Source organism: Sinocyclocheilus grahami, unplaced genomic scaffold, assembly GCF_001515645.1.
Source record: "Sinocyclocheilus grahami isolate Dianchi unplaced genomic scaffold, SAMN03320097.WGS_v1.1 scaffold67.1, whole genome shotgun sequence".
NCBI lineage: Eukaryota > Metazoa > Chordata > Actinopteri > Cypriniformes > Cyprinidae > Sinocyclocheilus > Sinocyclocheilus grahami.
The window spans coordinates 898,933-916,992 of NW_015505246.1; the positions used below are offsets into that span (position 1 = coordinate 898,933).

At 35.3% G+C, this 18,060-nt stretch overlaps 3 protein-coding genes across 3 annotated transcripts in view; all 3 read right to left on the reverse strand.

The window, feature by feature from the left end:
- The window catches only part of LOC107585140 (serine protease 27-like), a 4,644-nt gene extending 3,825 nt beyond the window's left edge, over window positions 1-819 (reverse strand). Inside the window, exon 1 of the mRNA XM_016272024.1 lies at window positions 741-819. Within this exon, the coding sequence (XP_016127510.1) occupies window positions 741-789 (49 nt within the window). The 5' untranslated portion in view covers window positions 790-819. The remainder of the gene's footprint in view (window positions 1-740) is intronic.
- Window positions 820-4,701: 3,882 nt separating this feature from the next.
- On the reverse strand, window positions 4,702-7,754 carry LOC107585181 (serine protease 27-like). The gene is made up of 8 exons (XM_016272091.1): window positions 7,715-7,754; window positions 7,201-7,221; window positions 6,950-7,112; window positions 6,427-6,695; window positions 6,191-6,336; window positions 5,671-5,884; window positions 5,468-5,581; window positions 4,702-5,013 (listed from the first exon to the last, which is right to left on the reverse strand). Exons 1-8 carry the CDS (start codon window positions 7,752-7,754, stop codon window positions 5,009-5,011), a joined length of 972 nt encoding a protein of 323 aa, XP_016127577.1. The 3' UTR covers window positions 4,702-5,008.
- Window positions 7,755-9,038: 1,284 nt separating this feature from the next.
- prss60.1 (serine protease 60.1) lies at window positions 9,039-17,825 on the reverse strand. Its single transcript, XM_071582380.1, is given in 9 exon segments — window positions 9,039-9,058; window positions 15,869-15,979; window positions 16,072-16,414; window positions 16,518-16,634; window positions 16,897-16,931; window positions 17,019-17,287; window positions 17,395-17,563; window positions 17,645-17,671; window positions 17,777-17,825. Coding segments are annotated over 9 exon segments (1,140 nt in total).
- Between the last annotated feature and the right edge of the window lie 235 nt (window positions 17,826-18,060).

Here is an 18,060-nt window from a genome sequence, read left to right on the forward strand (position 1 = left end):
ATATATATATATATATATATATATATATATATATATATATATATATATATATATATATATAAAAGGCTGTGACCTAGAAAGAGCATTTACATAGATTACCTCACAGGATCATTACAGTTCAGAAATCGGTGTATTACGTAAGAATAGTTCTTGTGAACCTGGATGTACAATGTGTAATTTAACTATTTATTTTAAGAGTGGTTTCAATCTGTACACGTTCAGTTAACACGTTTGTTGGTGGGCATAGCTTGTATTTCTTTTTTAACTGTGTTTTTCATCAAATTAATGCAGCCTTGGTGAACATTACACTTTTTTCAAAACATTAAAAATCTTAATTGTTCCAAACTTTTGTACTTCAGACATGACATATCACAGCAGTGTTTCTTGAACTGTCGCTCTTCACAGGCTTCATGCAGATACAAGAAGCGACTCATAAGAGTCATTTATTTGTGAATCGGATTACACAGCCACCTGTTTAGTCTGACTGATGAACAAATGATTCTTATGAGTCAGCTCTTTGATAAAACGAGACTCACAAACCCAGGAGTTACCCGTCAAATTAATCATTCATATGAATCTACATATGAACTCCAAGTTTCAAATCAATGCGTCTTTATTTTAACAAAGCCCTTAGATTGCTCTTATGCTCTGTGCCACAAAAAATATATATTCTCTCTTTTCTATATAATGTCTTTGTTCCTGGTTATCCGCTCTTTAATAGAAGTACCATGAGACCTTACCTTTGGCACACATGAGCAGGGTCAAAGTGACACACATTAATCGCCACATCTTCACACAGTCCCTCTGTTTGCTAGCAGAATGGATGCTGATGGTAATCTGGTTCACTGTGCCTCTTACAACCCCTTTTATATCGTTCCAAAAGCTTCTCAGGTTGCTCTTCTCATCTGTCACTCACCTGCCCACTTCTTTTCTCTTTATGCTCCTCCTCTGTTTTTGTTATCCTTTTTCATTCTTCAAATTTTTTTAGTATGCACAGCTGTCATGCATGTATCCACTACACTCAGAACATTTTTCACAATTTGTGCTTCCTGTTAGGGTTTGGTAATTGATATTTGTGCAGTCAGGATAAATGCAAATATCTGAGGTCATTGTCAAACAAGTCAGAGACATTTTTTGTAATATATTAAACTGATAACTTTGTGCTTATTTGATATTATTTTGTATTTGGAAATTTTATTTAGAAGAATTTCAAACTGGCCCAACAAATTAATTTTGAAGAATTTTATTTATTTATTTATTTAGCCTTTATTTAGATAGGAAAGTGTAATGACAGGAAGTGAATTGGGACAGAGAGTGGGGCGGAATTGGAAAAGATAAAAAATAAAGAAATATTGGAATGACAGATGAAATTGAAACATAAATATCTTTGAATGTCAAAAGTTTTCACATTGCATTGGGATTCAAGCATTAAAAATATCTTAAGACATCATGACAACACTTTCTGTTTTTCACTAGTCTTCTTTCCTGCTTGATTTATTTCTTGTAACACATAAATAAAGGAAAAACATCACACATAAAAGGCATGACGATAATAATACCCTTTATACACAAAGACAGACAATGGACCATGGAGAGGATGATTAGGTATGACAACTTATTATTAGATGACAGCCACAATTACTCATAAATTCCATACACAGGATAGGTGAGTCGGTGTGTGTGTGTGCGTGTTTTCTTACCTGAAGGTACAAGAATAAAATATCAAGCTACAGTTGACTTCTATACTGCCAACCTCATTTATAATAATAACACAATTTAAGTCAGCCAAAGAAACTTAAGCTGTAAAACTTGCAATGTTTCTTTAACACAGGGACATCAATTTTGTGCTTAAGAATATTTGTGTAAGATTTATATTGTTCTTATGTTTGACCTTTACAGTGTCTAGGATCTATTTGATGTTTTTTTGTGATTGTTTAGTGGCTGTGTAGACGTGATCAGTCTGGCTCTCAGGTTTCGCTCCACTTCTCTCACCTCTAACATAATTATGACATTGCAATATCACAGATCTCAAGATCCGGCAAAATAAAGAATACAGAATCCTGAAAGTTGGCCTTAGAATACACCTTTTGTCAGCCTAACATCAAATTGTCTTTAAATTTGCTCATTAATCAGAGATCAGAAGGCATCAGAGCCGACTAGAACACTAAATATAGGACACATCAAACAGAGAATTACTTATTGGTTGTGAATCAGATCAACATTTAAGTTCTTTTACTAGTTGCTTATTAGCATGCCTATTATTAACATATTGGCTGTTTAGTAGTAAAGCACATATTGTGCATGACCATATTCTACATCCCTAATCCTACCCAATACCTAAATTTAACAACTACTTTACTAACTATTAATATGCATCAAATTAGGAGTTTGAGGCAAAAGTCATAGTTAATAGTTTGTTAATAGCGAGAATCGGGCCTTTAAAGGGGTCATATGATGTTGCTAAAAATAACATTATTTTGTGTATTGACCATGGAGAGGATGATTAGGTATGACAACTTATTATTAGATGACAGCCACAATTACTCATAAATTCCATACACAGGATAGGTGAGTCGGTGTGTGTGTGTGTGTGTGCGTGTTTTCTTACCTGAAGGTACAAGAATAAAATATCAAGCTACAGTTGACTTCTATACTGCCAACCTCATTTATAATAATAACACAATTTAAGTCAGCCAAAGAAACTTAAGCTGTAAAACTTGCAATGTTTCTTTAACACAGGGACATCAATTTTGTGCTTAAGAATATTTGTGTAAGATTTATATTGTTCTTATGTTTGACCTTTACAGTGTCTAGGATCTATTTGATGTTTTTTTGTGATTGTTTAGTGGCTGTGTAGACGTGATCAGTCTGGCTCTCAGGTTTCACTCCACTTCTCTCACCTCTAACATAATTATGACATTGCAATATCACAGATCTCAAGATCCGGCAAAATAAAGAATACAGAATCCTGAAAGTTGGCCTTAGAATACACCTTTTGTCAGCCTAACATCAAATTGTCTTTAAATTTGCTCATTAATCAGAGATCAGAAGGCATCAGAGCCGACTAGAACACTAAATATAGGACACATCAAACAGAGAATTACTTATTGGTTGTGAATCAGATCAACATTTAAGTTCTTTTACTAGTTGCTTATTAGCATGCCTATTATTAACATATTGGCTGTTTAGTAGTAAAGCACATATTGTGCATGACCATATTCTACATCCCTAATCCTACCCAATACCTAAATTTAACAACTACTTTACTAACTATTAATATGCATCAAATTAGGAGTTTGAGGCAAAAGTCATAGTTAATAGTTTGTTAATAGCGAGAATCGGGCCTTTAAAGGGGTCATATGATGTTGCTAAAAATAACATTATTTTGTGTATTTGGTGTAATGAAATGTGTTTATGTGGTTTAAGGTTAAAAAAACACCTTATTTTCCACATACTATCCATTATTGTTTCTCCTCTATGCCCCGCCTTTCTGAAACACGTCGATTTTTACAAAGCTCATCGGTCTGAAAAGTGAGGTGTGCTCTGATTGGCCAGCTATCCAGTGCGTTGTGATTGACCGAATACCTGAAGTGTGTGATGGAAATGTTACGCCCCTACCATACTGTGATGCCGTGTCCCGGCCGGAGCGACGAGACAAAAACATTAAAACCCATTATAAACGAGGCATTTGTTGCATCCAATTCCAACATAATTACGGATTATAATGACTTATACTGTCTTTTTACGCGTTGCATCACGCTGCGTAAACATAAAACCATGTCTGCATTTGTGATCGGAGAAATTACAAACAACAAGCGCTACTCTACACTACTCAAAACTTACGTTTGAATCATCAGTGGCAAATTCTTTAAATATGAAAACTTATGGTCTGTGAGTCAGAACAGCTGGCAGTCTACTCTGCCAGTAAACAGTCCTCCATAAAATGTGCTGCACACATCTGAATATTTGGGTTGAACTGTTCTGGAACATTTTTGTAAATACAACTTAACCACTGATTTCTAGTTGTGTCCTCTTTTGGAAGGCCAAACAAAGTAGTTTCGCTTTCACAACGAAACACACAGCGTCACACACGGCGGCCTTGAGGGAGCGGCGGCCGGCAGATACGACGAAGGAGCGGCTGGAATATCTCTTTGGATTTGAGACTTTAGTCTTTACAACTTTACAGATCTTCTTTATGCATCAAGAGCTTGTAACACTCCAAAGAGAAATTAAAAATTGAAATCGCATCATATGACCCCTTTAAATAAAGTGTGACCACAGATAACAATTCATTATGAATTCCAATATATTCCTAACAGTTTTTCTGATCATTGTGTTACTATTGATTTTGACATGACCAGTTTTATCAGTTCACTGTTATAAAAATATAAAATTGTATGATGCCTGAATAAAATGCAAAGTGGTTCAGTTGCATAAGACCAACGTAATGTGTGGTTTGTGCTACATTTTGATGCAGTACACTACTGTTGGATAGATTTATTACAAGAAAAGCCATTAAAAGACAGACAATGCATTGAAGTATTGTGTGACAAAAATGTATTGAAACTTAAAGACGTGCCCACTTGTTTGTCAGCAAAAATCACAAATGAGAAAATCAATTTTAAATATTAGATAATTATAACACATTGTTTTATATAAGAAAAGTGCAAATGCTAAATGAAGGAAAAAAAGTTGCCCATGCCTACAATTAATGCTAAACAATTACATGCTAGAACTAGAGAGAGAAAAACAAAAGAGACAAGGATTCTACTAATGGTGCTATTGTTAAACATATGTTGAACACGAACAATATGCATTTACACCCCTGAGTATAAGTCAGTGCAGCAGCTCTTTGACTGTGTTTATTTCTGACTGTGCAACGCATCCAAAGTGGCACTCAAGTAAAAATCTTCTCTCCGAACAAGCAGATAAAGATCATTCAATTTAGATGCAAGTGACGTGATTATAAGCCTGTGATCATATATAATCCATGGAAGTATGACATACCTCACACTGCAGAGACACAAAAACAAAAATATAAGTCATGGGATTGAGCAAGAAACAGTTTTGGTGTTTACTTTTTGGACATGCAAAGTATATGTTTCATTTATTTAGTATAGCTATGAGTGCAGTAATTAAAAAATGGGTATTGGGTATGTAAAATATATGCAGATTTGTATGTCTGCATTATGTCTCAAAATATAAAAGCAAGTGGCATTGATTTTAAAGAAACACTTTTCAAGTAGGACATTTCACAAAAAGAACTGGAAACACATTTAAAAACATTGACTTCATACATCACATTTAAACATGATTGCAAAAATTGCTCAAAAAAGTGAAGTAAGCTGAGAAAAATGACTAACATGATGTTTAGTGATATTTTAACTAACACGATATTTTGTTTCTAATGCAACAACATTTTTAAGTGTGAATTAAATATTACTGAAAGGAATGTGTTTGAACTTACTGGCACAACGCTGTCTGTAATCTCTGCAGCAGTTTATACTGCAGTTAGTATTGCAGTTGCAGCGAAAGCGACTGTTGTACTTCTCATTGCATCTCCCCCTACAGGAGGTTGAGGCTGCACATACAAATCATTTTGCGTTAGTCAAGCAAGTATGCTCTCTTACGTGGGTATACGCTGTGTAGGTGTTTGAGAGAGATTTTTACTTAAGCTGGCAGAGGAGCATGAAGTCGGGGGGTTGAAGGTGACAAATCCTGGCAGGTTCTGACCAATTCTGTTGGTGATCCAACTCTGATATCGAGACACACGGGTGTAAACACCAGGTGCGTTGGGATCAGCACAGCCATAACCCCAGCTGGTGATGCCAGACTGAACCCACACTGTGCACTGCCTGCTCACCATTGGACCTCCAGAATCCCCCTACAGAGAGGGACAAGAGGAAAGAAAAAGACGTTTTAAGTAACAACATATGTTGTTAAATTAATGTTTATTTAATTATTTTAGTATTGTGTGTTAGTGTGATGGTATTTGTGAGCATGACAATGTGTGAACCTAGTCACCTTCTATATCACTGATTTGTTTTATAGTGAATATTTACATTACCGGAGCTACTCAATTTTAAGCATTTATACAAAGTAGACAATGCAAATGCAAAACAGTAGATCTTGAAGTGTGTTATACAGTAGCTGTACATGCTTAGATCGAAAATCTGTTTGTTCATTGCACCTGGCAGGTGTCTTTGCCTCCCTGTGTCAAACCAGCACACATCATGTTGCTGGTAACAGATCCAGAACCCAGAAGAGTATTACATCGATCATTAGCCACCACTGGAACCATAGTCTCCTGCAGGATCCCAGGAGAAGGTAAACTCTCTGAACACCAAAACACACATACACAACCATCTATTAGTGATATTAGGAGTAGATATATACTTTAATTAATGGGTTTGTACGTTTTTGTACCTCCAGCTTGAACATCTCCCCAGCCTGTGATCCAGCTGCTGGTGCCAGAAATGAAGACGCTGCTCTGGGCCGCCAGACACACGGGTCTAATATAGTTATTAAATGTGACTGTGGAGGACAGCCGGAGCAGAGCGATGTCATTGTTGTTTGTGTTGCTGTCATAAGAGGGGTGAACGATTATGGTTCTCACATTTCTACTGATTTCATGGGTATTGACTCCCTCCTGTGTCCTCCTTCCCAAATACACACGCAGACTGGATGCACTTACACTGAAAACAATCAGAGAATGTGAACGTGAGAAAATAGAATATTTATATACAGTATAAAGTATATTCTATATATAGTATTTTTTATTTTGTAATATAGTAAAGTGATTAATTCTCATTTGATACAGTATTTTGGGCATTTGGTAAAAACTAATTGAAACCTTAGTGCCTTTGCCACTTTGCATTTGGAGGTTAAGCATGACAAAATACCTTAATTTTATCTTTAATATCTTTTGATTTCTCTTGGTGAATCTTACCCAGGTAAGCAGTGAGCTGCTGTCAGCACCCATTCATTGTTGATGAGGGAGCCTCCGCAAAAATGACGTCCAGACTTGTGCAGACTGACCTGCCACGGCCATGAACCCTCAGGTGCGTTCACACCGCCCACAATACGAGTGTTTAGAGGAGCCTGTCCACAAACTATGAGAAAGAGAGATAGTTCACATAGGTATTTATACATTTCTACTATTTGACTTGATGCTGATGTCTTTAGATGAGGAGCTCTTACCATTCAACTGAGAAAGTGAACCTGCAAGGGCAGAAATAAAGTGTGCATTAGAACAATTTCATCTTCATTTTTCTCTAAATAATGACCCTGTGCAACATTATTGCACTAATAATCGTTAGCTAATAAATAACAATTAACAAGTTAGTTGGTGGGCATAACTTGTATTTATATAAATTGCCATCAAAGTTTGGAATATGCTTTTTTTTCTTATGCTCTTATGCTTCTGAAGACTGGAGTACTGGGTGCTGAAGATTACACAGCAACCTGTTTAGTCTGATTGCTGAACAAATGATTCTTATGAGTCAGCTCTTTGATAAAACGTTTAAAATGACTCACTAGCCCAGGAGTTACCTGTCAAATGAATCGTTCGTATGAATCAACACGATACTGAACTGCAAGTTTCATGTTAATGCATCATTATTTTAACAAGACTGTTCTTATGTGCTGTGCCGCAAAGAAAGCAAAAATATATTCAGTTTTTCTATATAATGTCTTTGTTCACAGTTATCCTCACTTTCATAGAAGTACCATGAGACCTTACCAGTGGCACACATGAGCAGGGTCAAAGTGACACACGTTAATCTCCACATCTTCACACAGTCCCTGTGTTCGCGAGCAGATTGGATGCTGGTGTTTAATTTGGTCCTCTGAGACTCTTACAACCCCTTTTATATAGTTCTATAAGCTTCTCAGGTTGCTCTTCTCATCTGTCACTCACCTGCCCACTTCTTTTCTCTTAATTCTCCTCCTCCTATTTTGTCATCCTCTTCAAATTCTTTTTAGTATGCACAGCTGTCAAGCACATGTACTTCACTGAGAACATTTTTCACAATTTGGCAATTAGTCATTGTTAATTAATTGCAGGTATGTTTGTAGGGTCATGATAAATGCAAACATTTGTGAGGTCATTGTTAGAGAAGTTGCACATATTAAATTGTAGTAAATAGTATATTGATAGCTTTTTTACTCATTTGGTACCATGGTATTTGGATCCTTTTTTTCCAGAAGAAATTTAAACTGGACAAACAAGTTAATTTACAAGGAAAAATAAAGAAAAAATGTGTAATGGCAGAAGAAATCTAAACTTAAATGTCTTTAATGTCAAAAGTTTTCACATTGCATTTCAATGTCAAGCATGACAAATATCTTAAGACTCCATGACAACTCTTTCCTTTTTTCAGTGCTTTTTTCTTTTAGTCTAACTGTCTTTCCTGCTTGCTTCATTTCTTGTAAAACAGATAAAGAAAAAGAGAACACATAATACATATAGGGCATGATGAATATAATACCCTTTAGAAACCAAGACACAGACAATGCGTTACGAATGGCGACTTATTGTCAGATGGCAGCCAAATTACTCATCATAAAAGCCATACACAGGATAGGTGAGTCAGTGTGTGTAATTATTTTTCATTTTATTTACATTCATTTACGAGTTTTACCTGAAGGCACAAAATTGAAATATTGAAAGATAATTGAAGTCAGTCAAAGATGAAAAACTTGCAATGTTTCTTTAGCATATAGGGGCACCAGTTGTGTGCTTAAGAATATTTGTGTTAGATTTACAGTATATTGTACTTATGTTTGACCTTTACAATATCTAGGATCTCTTTGATGTTTTGTGGGATGTGATTGTTTAGTGGCTGTGTAGACGTGATCAGTCTGGCTCTCAGGTTTCGCTCCACTTCTCTCACCTCTAACATAATTATGACATTGCAATATCACAGATCTCAAGATCCGGCAAAATAAAGAATACAGAATCCTGAAAGTTGGCCTTAGAATACGCCTTTTGTCAGCCTAACATCAAATTGTCTTTAAATTTGCTCATTAATCAGAGATCAGAAGGCGTCAGAGCCGACTAGAACACTAAATATAGGACACATCAAACAGAGAATTACTTATTGTTTGTGAATCAGATCAACATTATTTAAGTTCTTTCTTCAAGGGCACAAGGACAAAACAGAATTTTAGCTTGACGACTTTACAGTCTTTTGGTCTCTTAATTTAAGTTATTTTAAAATCTAGTTTCAAACACATGCAAAGTACTTTCATAAGGTTTTGAAAACCTTTCTATTTTTAAGAAAATATTGAATTTTCAATATATACATTTTTTTGTGTTTTTTTTCCAACATGAAATATTCATTCATTAATTGTTTTTGGTGACAAAATTTTTACTTTGATTTGGCAGGCAAACTTTTTACAAATATTTAAAAGAAGTGTAGCAGTTTTGCTAAAATGTTTTTTTATCATGATATTAAGAAGAGGTGTATTCAAGTCGTTTTATGTATGAACAGCATTTTTATGTATTTTTGAATGAATTAAGACAAGGTGTACATTTTCAAAACTGTTCAGACTTGTGTAAGGTCCACACAATTGGCCCAACAAAGGTATCCAATGGTGGCTGAAGGTTTCCTGCGTGTTCGGTCTTTTCAGTTCAGTATCAGTCAGCGAGACATGGAAACAAATACCTTTACACTGTGTGTGCCTTTACATTGTGTGTGTATATCAGGGTTCCTCAATTAGTTTTCGCCGAGGGCCAAATTCTGCCAACATATTAAGAAATATACTGAAATAAATGAACTTTTCCATGACATTCTAATTTATTGAGATGCACCTGTATAACAACACAACCCCAAATGGTAATCATCGTAATTACTAGCAAGCTTATGAAAATAAATCAGAAATGTTGTAATGTATTTAGGTACAGAGTAAGTTCAAAATATTAAGGCTTAGAACCTATACAAAACTCTTAAATTCAGTTCAGAAATGCACTTTTCTAAGCCATAAGTACTGTACTCATGTCACTGTGGAACATTTGCGATGACGCAAGTTGGAAGCAGTTACAATGACACAAAGGAATTTCACCAGAATTTCAGCAAGTCATCATGTGGAAAAAAATCCCTTAAACAAGTATCTCAGGAACATCAAGACAATGCAAGGACAAGGATGTAAAAAGACACAATAAGACATTACAAAGATATTAAGACTGTGCTTATGTAACATCACACAGTGTAATCATGTACCATGTAAATATGCATAGTCAAGCGTACAAACCGGTAACTATTTGAGGAAAGGTAGGAGATTTGTTAAGCAATGTTTATACTAATGTTCGGTTGGGGTCATAAGATTGAAATGTCATGATGTGTTGTGCAATTCCTCATAGAGTGGTGATCTTTTGTAAAATTTTGATCTTTTGTGATTAAAGAGTTCATTGTACCATGAAAATGTTGCTTTGTGATGTCAGATAAATGACACTGAACACTCTTCAGACAGAAGAGTGTGCACTTCATGACAAACAGGTTTTGAAGCATTTAGTGAATCATTTTCACTGACACTGACTGTAAAATATTACCCTTAAAGCCATGTCGGAACACACAGTGCTGGGAAGGTCACTTTGGAATGTAATAGGTTACAGATTACAAGTTACCCTATTTAAAATGTAATAAGTAGTATAACCATTTCAGTTTACAGTTTCCAAGTTTATAACAAATGTTTTCAACTGTTAATCATTTTGAAACATTTAAAGCACGCAGGGTTAACACTTGAATTAAGATTATATATAAGATTATATTTTAAAGCAGAGCCACCACAAAATCAGACTTTAGCACAGAATCTTTGAGATTGTTCTGAAGTTAAATACAGATTTAAAATCATAAGATATAGTTTAATTGTTATGATACTGTTTTTGAAATCAAATCTTTGCACTGGCATCTAACAATGCCTTGCAAAAAACAGTTAATCTTTAAAAAATAAGGCATATACATAAACCCAAATAGGAAATAAAACACTTGTCGAATAAGCATGTGTCCTAAACTCCTGAAACATTGGTGTCTCATATTTTAGAGCAGTCAATGCAATTAATATTTCCATAAGTAACTGTCATTTAACTACACATTTTTTTCCTCAGTAACTGATTACATTTGTTTTGGGTTACACTTTATTTTAAGGTGTCCTTATTACAGTGTAATTATACATTTAAGTGCTGAGGAATATTAATTCACTACATGTACTTACTATATGGCTAGGGTTAGAAATAGGGTTTGGCTTAAGTTTACTTGCATGTAATTATGCATAATTTATTGTTATTATGATAGTAAGTACACGTAAAATGTGTAACAAAGACATCTTAAAATAAAGTGTAACCTTATTTTATAATCAAACTATGTTATTCCGTTACATGTAACTAGTTACTGCTCAACACTGAGAACACATACATTCATATTAAGATATACTTTATATCACCAAAAGAATATCTTTTTTTTTTTTTTTAATAATGCTTATATGTTTTAATCTTCATTGAAGTGCTGATCATCCTGTTCAGCTTTATTTTGCGATAAAGACTGGTGTGGGCAACTCATCATATAAAATAAACATGGACATATTTTGGACAAATATTGATTTGAGTTGAAAGTATTTTCCAATTTTACCTGTATATTAATTAAAAGTTTCTGGTATGAAAAAAAAATCATTACAATCAGTGTTGGGTAGATTACTTACAAATTCTAGACCCATAGATACGTTACTTTTTATAGATTAGTTAGTAACGTCATCTAATTTACTAATTTTGGGGAATGTATTCTGACTACTAGATTTTTTTGTATTACTTTTTAGCTAACTTGTTGTAAACTTATCATTAAACATGCCATATTGTTATAAAAAAGTAAAGAGATAGATCAGTCCCTTGCCAATTTATATCAAGGAGACCATTATACATGGTCAGATAACTTGAGAAGTACAGTACTTTTCTCCCTCAAATTCAGAAGTATGGTTTTCAAATTGATATGCGAATACAGTCAAGGCTAAATGGGATGACACACAGTAGGATTTTTAGAAAGGAAATTTTAAGAGAAAAAAATAATTAAGGAGAATCAACAAATGATGAATAATTTACTGTCATTGTGTGATATGTAATCATGTAGTCTGTAGTAAAATGTAACTGTAAAATGTAATATACTCTAATTATACTTAATAGTACTTAATTTTTGGAATCTGTTTTGGAATACTTAATCCAGATTACATGTAATCAGTTACTACCCAGCACTGATTACAATATGAAAACAACTGACCTAGCAACAAGACAAACACTGCAACAATATTTAGGCCTACTGTATTATTAATACAAAAGTCTTCTGAGGCTGTTTTGTTTTCCTACATTTGATATCTGAGACCCAAGATGGCGCATCGGCATTGGTGCACCAAACTAATTCTGGGTTTCTTTCTTCTGTTGAACACAAATGAGATATTATGAAGAATGTTGGTAACCAAACAGTTGACTTCCATAGTATTTTTCCCCCTACTATGGAAGTTAATGGTTTGTTTACCAACATTCTTCTCAATATCTTCTTTTGTGTTCAGCAGAAGATAGAAACTCACACAGGAGGGTGAAGGTGAGTAAATGATGACAGCTTGAGGGTGAGTAAATGATGACAGAATTTGTATTTTTAAGTGAACATAAGTCCATGCAACATCCAGAACCTTTTCTGTTACAAGTGCTATGTATTGGTAGTTGTTGGAGGTTAAAATACTCACATAGTGGAAAAAAATAATGCTTTATGCTAAATTGATTATATTCACCCTGGCTGTTTTGTTTTCCTACATTTGATATCTGAGACCCAAGATGGCGCATCGGCATTGGTGCACCAAACAAATTCTGGGTTTCTTTCTTCTGTTGAACACAAATGAGATATTATGAAGAATGTTGGTAACCAAACAGTTGACTTCCATAGTATTTTCCCCCCTACTATGGAAGTTAATGGTTTGTTTACCAACATTCTTCTCAATATCTTCTTTTGTGTTCAGCAGAAGATAGAAACTCACACAGGAGCGTGAGGGTGAGTAAATGATGACAGCTTGAGGGTGAGTAAATGATGACAGAATTTGTATTTTTAAGTGAACATAAGTCCATGCAACATCCAGAACCTTTTCTGTTGCAAGTGCTATGTATTGGTAGTTGTTGGAGGTTAAAATACTCACATAGTGGAAAAAAATAATGCTTTATGCTAAATTGATTATATTCACCCTAAATTTTTTTTTTTTTTAAATACATTTTATCACCATAGGTTGTGAAGCTTTTCAAATCCTGGTACTGAGTCAACAGTGTTGCCTCTAATGATTGCCAGACTTAATTTTTCCATTGAGATGCTTGTTACTTCCTTATAGACCATGATCTCATCCTGAATCATGTACTACCTTTCTAAAAAGTACCTCCCCTTCTAAGTAAGTCATTCACCTGTTTTTCCCCTAACTTTAACAGCTATTGTAGTGAAAAATCCTGGTGGTAGCCGTCCTTTGTGGCTTGTGGTTTGTGGGTTTATTGTTAGTGAGATGTTGTGTGCATGAGCTGTAGAGATGATTTATTATATCCTTGTTCCAGTTACCTTGAAATTTAAGACAGCAGCAGTATTTACTGATGTATAGCCTATTGAAGTTAAACTGAAGTTTAGTCTTTGAATAAGTTTTTGAATAAGTTTTATGACATTTTTAATAATGGTAGGACTACACAACATCATTTCCTAAACATTTTTATTATTTTAATTGTGAATATTATTGTTAGAAGATGTTGAGTGTAAAAAAGTCAAGTAGTAATGTCACTTACACCTCCTCACAGATGTAGTAAAATATGTTTTTGGTTGTACTTTATTTTAAGATGTCCTTGTTTTACATTTTAGTACTGAGTAATATTAATTAACTACATGTATTTACTATATGGTTAGGGTTAGAATGAGGGATGGGTTTAGAGTTACTTGCATGTAATTATGCATAATTAATTGTTATATGTACATGGAACATGTGTAACAAGGACACCTTAAAATAAAGTGTTACTGTTTTTTTTTATAGCCTTAAACAAAAAAGCTGACTTATTCCACAGACAATTTTGTACATGTTTATTAATGTTCCACAATGTCTTTTAGATGTATTTAGCATTGTAATACACCAAGCTTGCGTTCAGCCCCGACAAAACGGTGCAAAACCTTTTTTAAACAGAAACGGTGGTGCGTTGAACACTCTGTTCTGATGACGCAAGAGTTGCAACTATGGCAGCTGAGAAGGCCATTCTTTGTGTTCTTTTTGAAGAATTTTCGGTATAAATACGTGTTTAATACTGCAAAATACGCTCCATGTTACAGTCACTATAATTTCCAGAATAAAAGAGAACATCCCAATAGAGTGAAGGGATTTGTGGAAACTGTGGTTCCTAATTATTGTGATCCAACATTTGCCTCGCATTTCAGGATGAAAAGACAAACATTTCAGGTGAAGGATAATCCACTTCTTACCTCCGAGACTGTGTTATGATCTATATGACCTTATTATTTTTATTGTGAGTATTAGGCTTATCATTATTGCTGATCACTGTTGTTGTGCTATGATATTGTAATATTTACCATTATATAATCAGAGGAGTATAGAAAAGTTTATGCAAGTGTCACTCCACAATGCGACAGCAAAATATATAAATATATATAGTATTTTTATGTTACATTAATCAGTATTTAGCACACCTTCCTAAGGAAAGGATATGGACCAGAAGACATTGCAATTACTAAATGATATTTAGACAGAAGTTTCAGATCTATATATGTGCTCTTATTATTTCAGTTATTTTGCCTTTAATGTAAATAAACATGTGCAAACAATATACTTGGTCTTGTGAATTTATTTGGATGTTAATTACATTGTGCGAGCTGTCTCTTTAATACCGCATGGTTTATATACATGCTGCTGCTGATTGGGCTGACATGTTTGACAAACCCACCATACAAGAGAAAACGCATCTCAAACACTGTTGCACACCGTTTCCAGGAAACATGTCGTTCAACCTGGAAACCGTAGCAAAACGGTGCACACCGGTTTGAGCTTGAACTTGCCCCAGGATTTTTTTCTACTAAACTAATATGATCTTTGAGTTTTTAGAAAAATTTGTTTAACATCGGTGTTTATTATATGCTTGGCTGAATTTTTCATACTTTGAAAAGCAACCTTTTCTTCACAAAAGTTTTCACAAAACCTTGTGTGTGTGGTAAAGAGTTTTGTTAGAAAGACTACATGTGTGCTCATTAATGTTTTGAACATGGCAAATGTTGCCCCCTGTTGGTGTAATTTATTACAGCAAGGTACTTTACAAGTCAGATGATGCAAATTATTTATTTAATCATTTACACAGATACAGATTACAAACAAGACTCAAGTTATATTATCACTTAATGCTAGTAATGCTAGATATTATGTAATCTAAATATATCATTATTTTGTATACTTTCTATACGAAATTAATTTAAATCTTTATTTTTTATTTGACATACAAATATGAATTTAAAGAAATCTTCATTCTCAATAGGATTTTTTTTTTTAAATGTTGGTAATTTGGGGCTGATTTAAAGAAATATGTATACATTTGTTCTAATCGCTGTACTTGCACAGCTTATAGAATGTTTGAAGAAACTGAAACATATATATATATAAAGAGAGAAAGAAGGGGAGCCGTATAGAAGCTTAGGCCAACCAAAAAATTGCCACCTGTGATTCTCTGCAAAAACACAAAAACAAACAGAGCTGAAGGACTTCTGGTCTTTTAAGATACTGCTGGATTAATTTACTGTCTCAGTTATTTGAGTATTATTTCAAAACTATAAACATGATAAACAGTTGCCAGTGTATTTGGACATACTGCATTGCCTTTCATAATCCCTACAGCAGTTTCTGCGGCAGCCAGGATTGCAGTTACAGCGGTTGTGGATGTCAAATCTCTCACCACATCTTCTACGACAAGAAATTGAGGCTACAACAAAAAACATTTAAACAAGCATTATGCAGAGAAGTGAGTGGTAATAAGAAGACATTAATGTGAACATTTGTGTGAAAGAGAGTTACACTGATTGGGTGGAGGTCTAAAAGTAGTAGTTCTTGAGGTAGCAGAAACTCATGAGGTAGTAGAAACAGGCAATGCAGTAGAAGCAGTTGTGGCAGCAGAAATAGGTGATGTAGTAGAAGCAGGTGAGGCTGTAGAAACAGACTGGCATGTGCTTGAAGGGTTGAAAATGATGAATCCTGGAAGGTTCTGGCCAATGTTGTTGGTGATCCAGCTCTGATACTGTGACACGCGGGTGTAAACACCAGGTGTGTTGGGATCGGCACAGCCATAACCCCAGCTGGTGATACCAGACTGAACCCACACCAAACACTGCTTGCTCTCCATTGGACCACCAGAGTCTCCCTACGCAAAGACAGAGGAGAGGAGACGTTTTTCTTTGAGCAATATATTAGAAGAACCTAATGGACTTTCAGATGCGCAGCATGTTTTGAAATGGTTGTTGTACCTGGCAGGTGTCTTTGCCTCCCTCCGTTAAACCAGCACACATCATGTTGCTGGTAACAGATCCAGAACCCAGAAGAGTATTACATCGATCATTAGCCACCACTGGAACCATAGTCTCCTACAGGATCCCACACTCTTAAAAATAAAGGTGCTTCACGATGCCATAGAAGAACCTTTTTGTCTAAATGGTTCCATAAAGAACCTTTAACATCTGAAGAACCTTTCTGTTTCCCAAAAGGTTCTTTGTGGCAAAATAAGGTTCTTCAGATTACAGAAACGCAAGAAAGAGCTGGTTCTTTAAAGAACCTTTGACTGAATGGTTCTTTGTGGAACCAAAAATGGTTCTTCTATGGCATCGCTTGAAGAACCTTTTGAAGCACCTTTATTTTTAAGAGTGCAGGAGCAGGTAAACTCACTGACCACCAAAAACACACACGACCTTCTATTAGTAATGTTAGGAAGAGATGCATATGTGAATTAATGGATTTGCATGTGTTTGTACCTCCAGACTGAACATATCCCCAGCCTGTGATCCAGCTGCTGGTGCCAGAAGGGAAGGCACTGTTCTGGGCCGCCAGACACACGCGTTTAATATAGTCATTAAAAGTGACTGCGGAGGAGAGATGGAGCAGAGCGATGTCATTGTCGCTGGTTTGACTGTTGTAGGAGGGGTGGACGATGATGGAGATGACATTTCTACTGATTTCATAGGTATTGACTCCTTGCTGTGTTTTGTTTCCCAGGTACACAAGCAGATCGGATGCGCTGACACTGAAAACAGATGAAGGTGAAGAAAAGAAAAGAATCAATCAATAGTGTAAAAACAGCCTCAGAGCCTGTGGTTTGGATGAATAGTTGAATACTGATGTGAATCTTACCCAGGTAAACAGTGAGCTGCAGTCAGCACCCATTCACTGTTGATGAGGGAGCCACCGCAAAAATGACCTCCAAAGTTGGAGCTGTGCAGACTGACCTGCCATGGCCATGAACCCTCAAATGCATCCACACCACCCACAATACGGGTGTTCAGAGGGGCCTGTCCACAAACTATGAGAAAGAAAGAGAGGGAGATTGCTCTCTTGCACATTTCTGTTAAAAAAAAGCTGACATCTTAAGAATGTGACAAGCTCTTTCCATTCAACTGAGAAAGTGAACCTGTAGTGGAAGAGACAGAGTAGCACACATTAAATTATCCCTCATGAACCAGGACCATGGCAGAAACATGTACTGCTGATGAAGTTTCTAAGTAAAAGACCTTACCTTGAACACATAAGAGCAGGGCCAAACCGACACATGTTAACCTCCACATCTTCGCAAACGGTCTCTTCTCTTGCAGGGTGGATGGAGGTTGTGAATTTGGTTCTCTTTGCTCACAAAACCTTTTTATATTCACTTCTCCAGTCTCTGCTTGTCACTCGTCTAATCACTCTAATGTCGCACTAATCTATTTTTACAATAATTTTTGCTCCTTGCCCTGTTTTCATAATGGAAGCCTGTTAAACATGTATTCTAGAACTAAATTCACTTAATATGCAAGTTTTGTT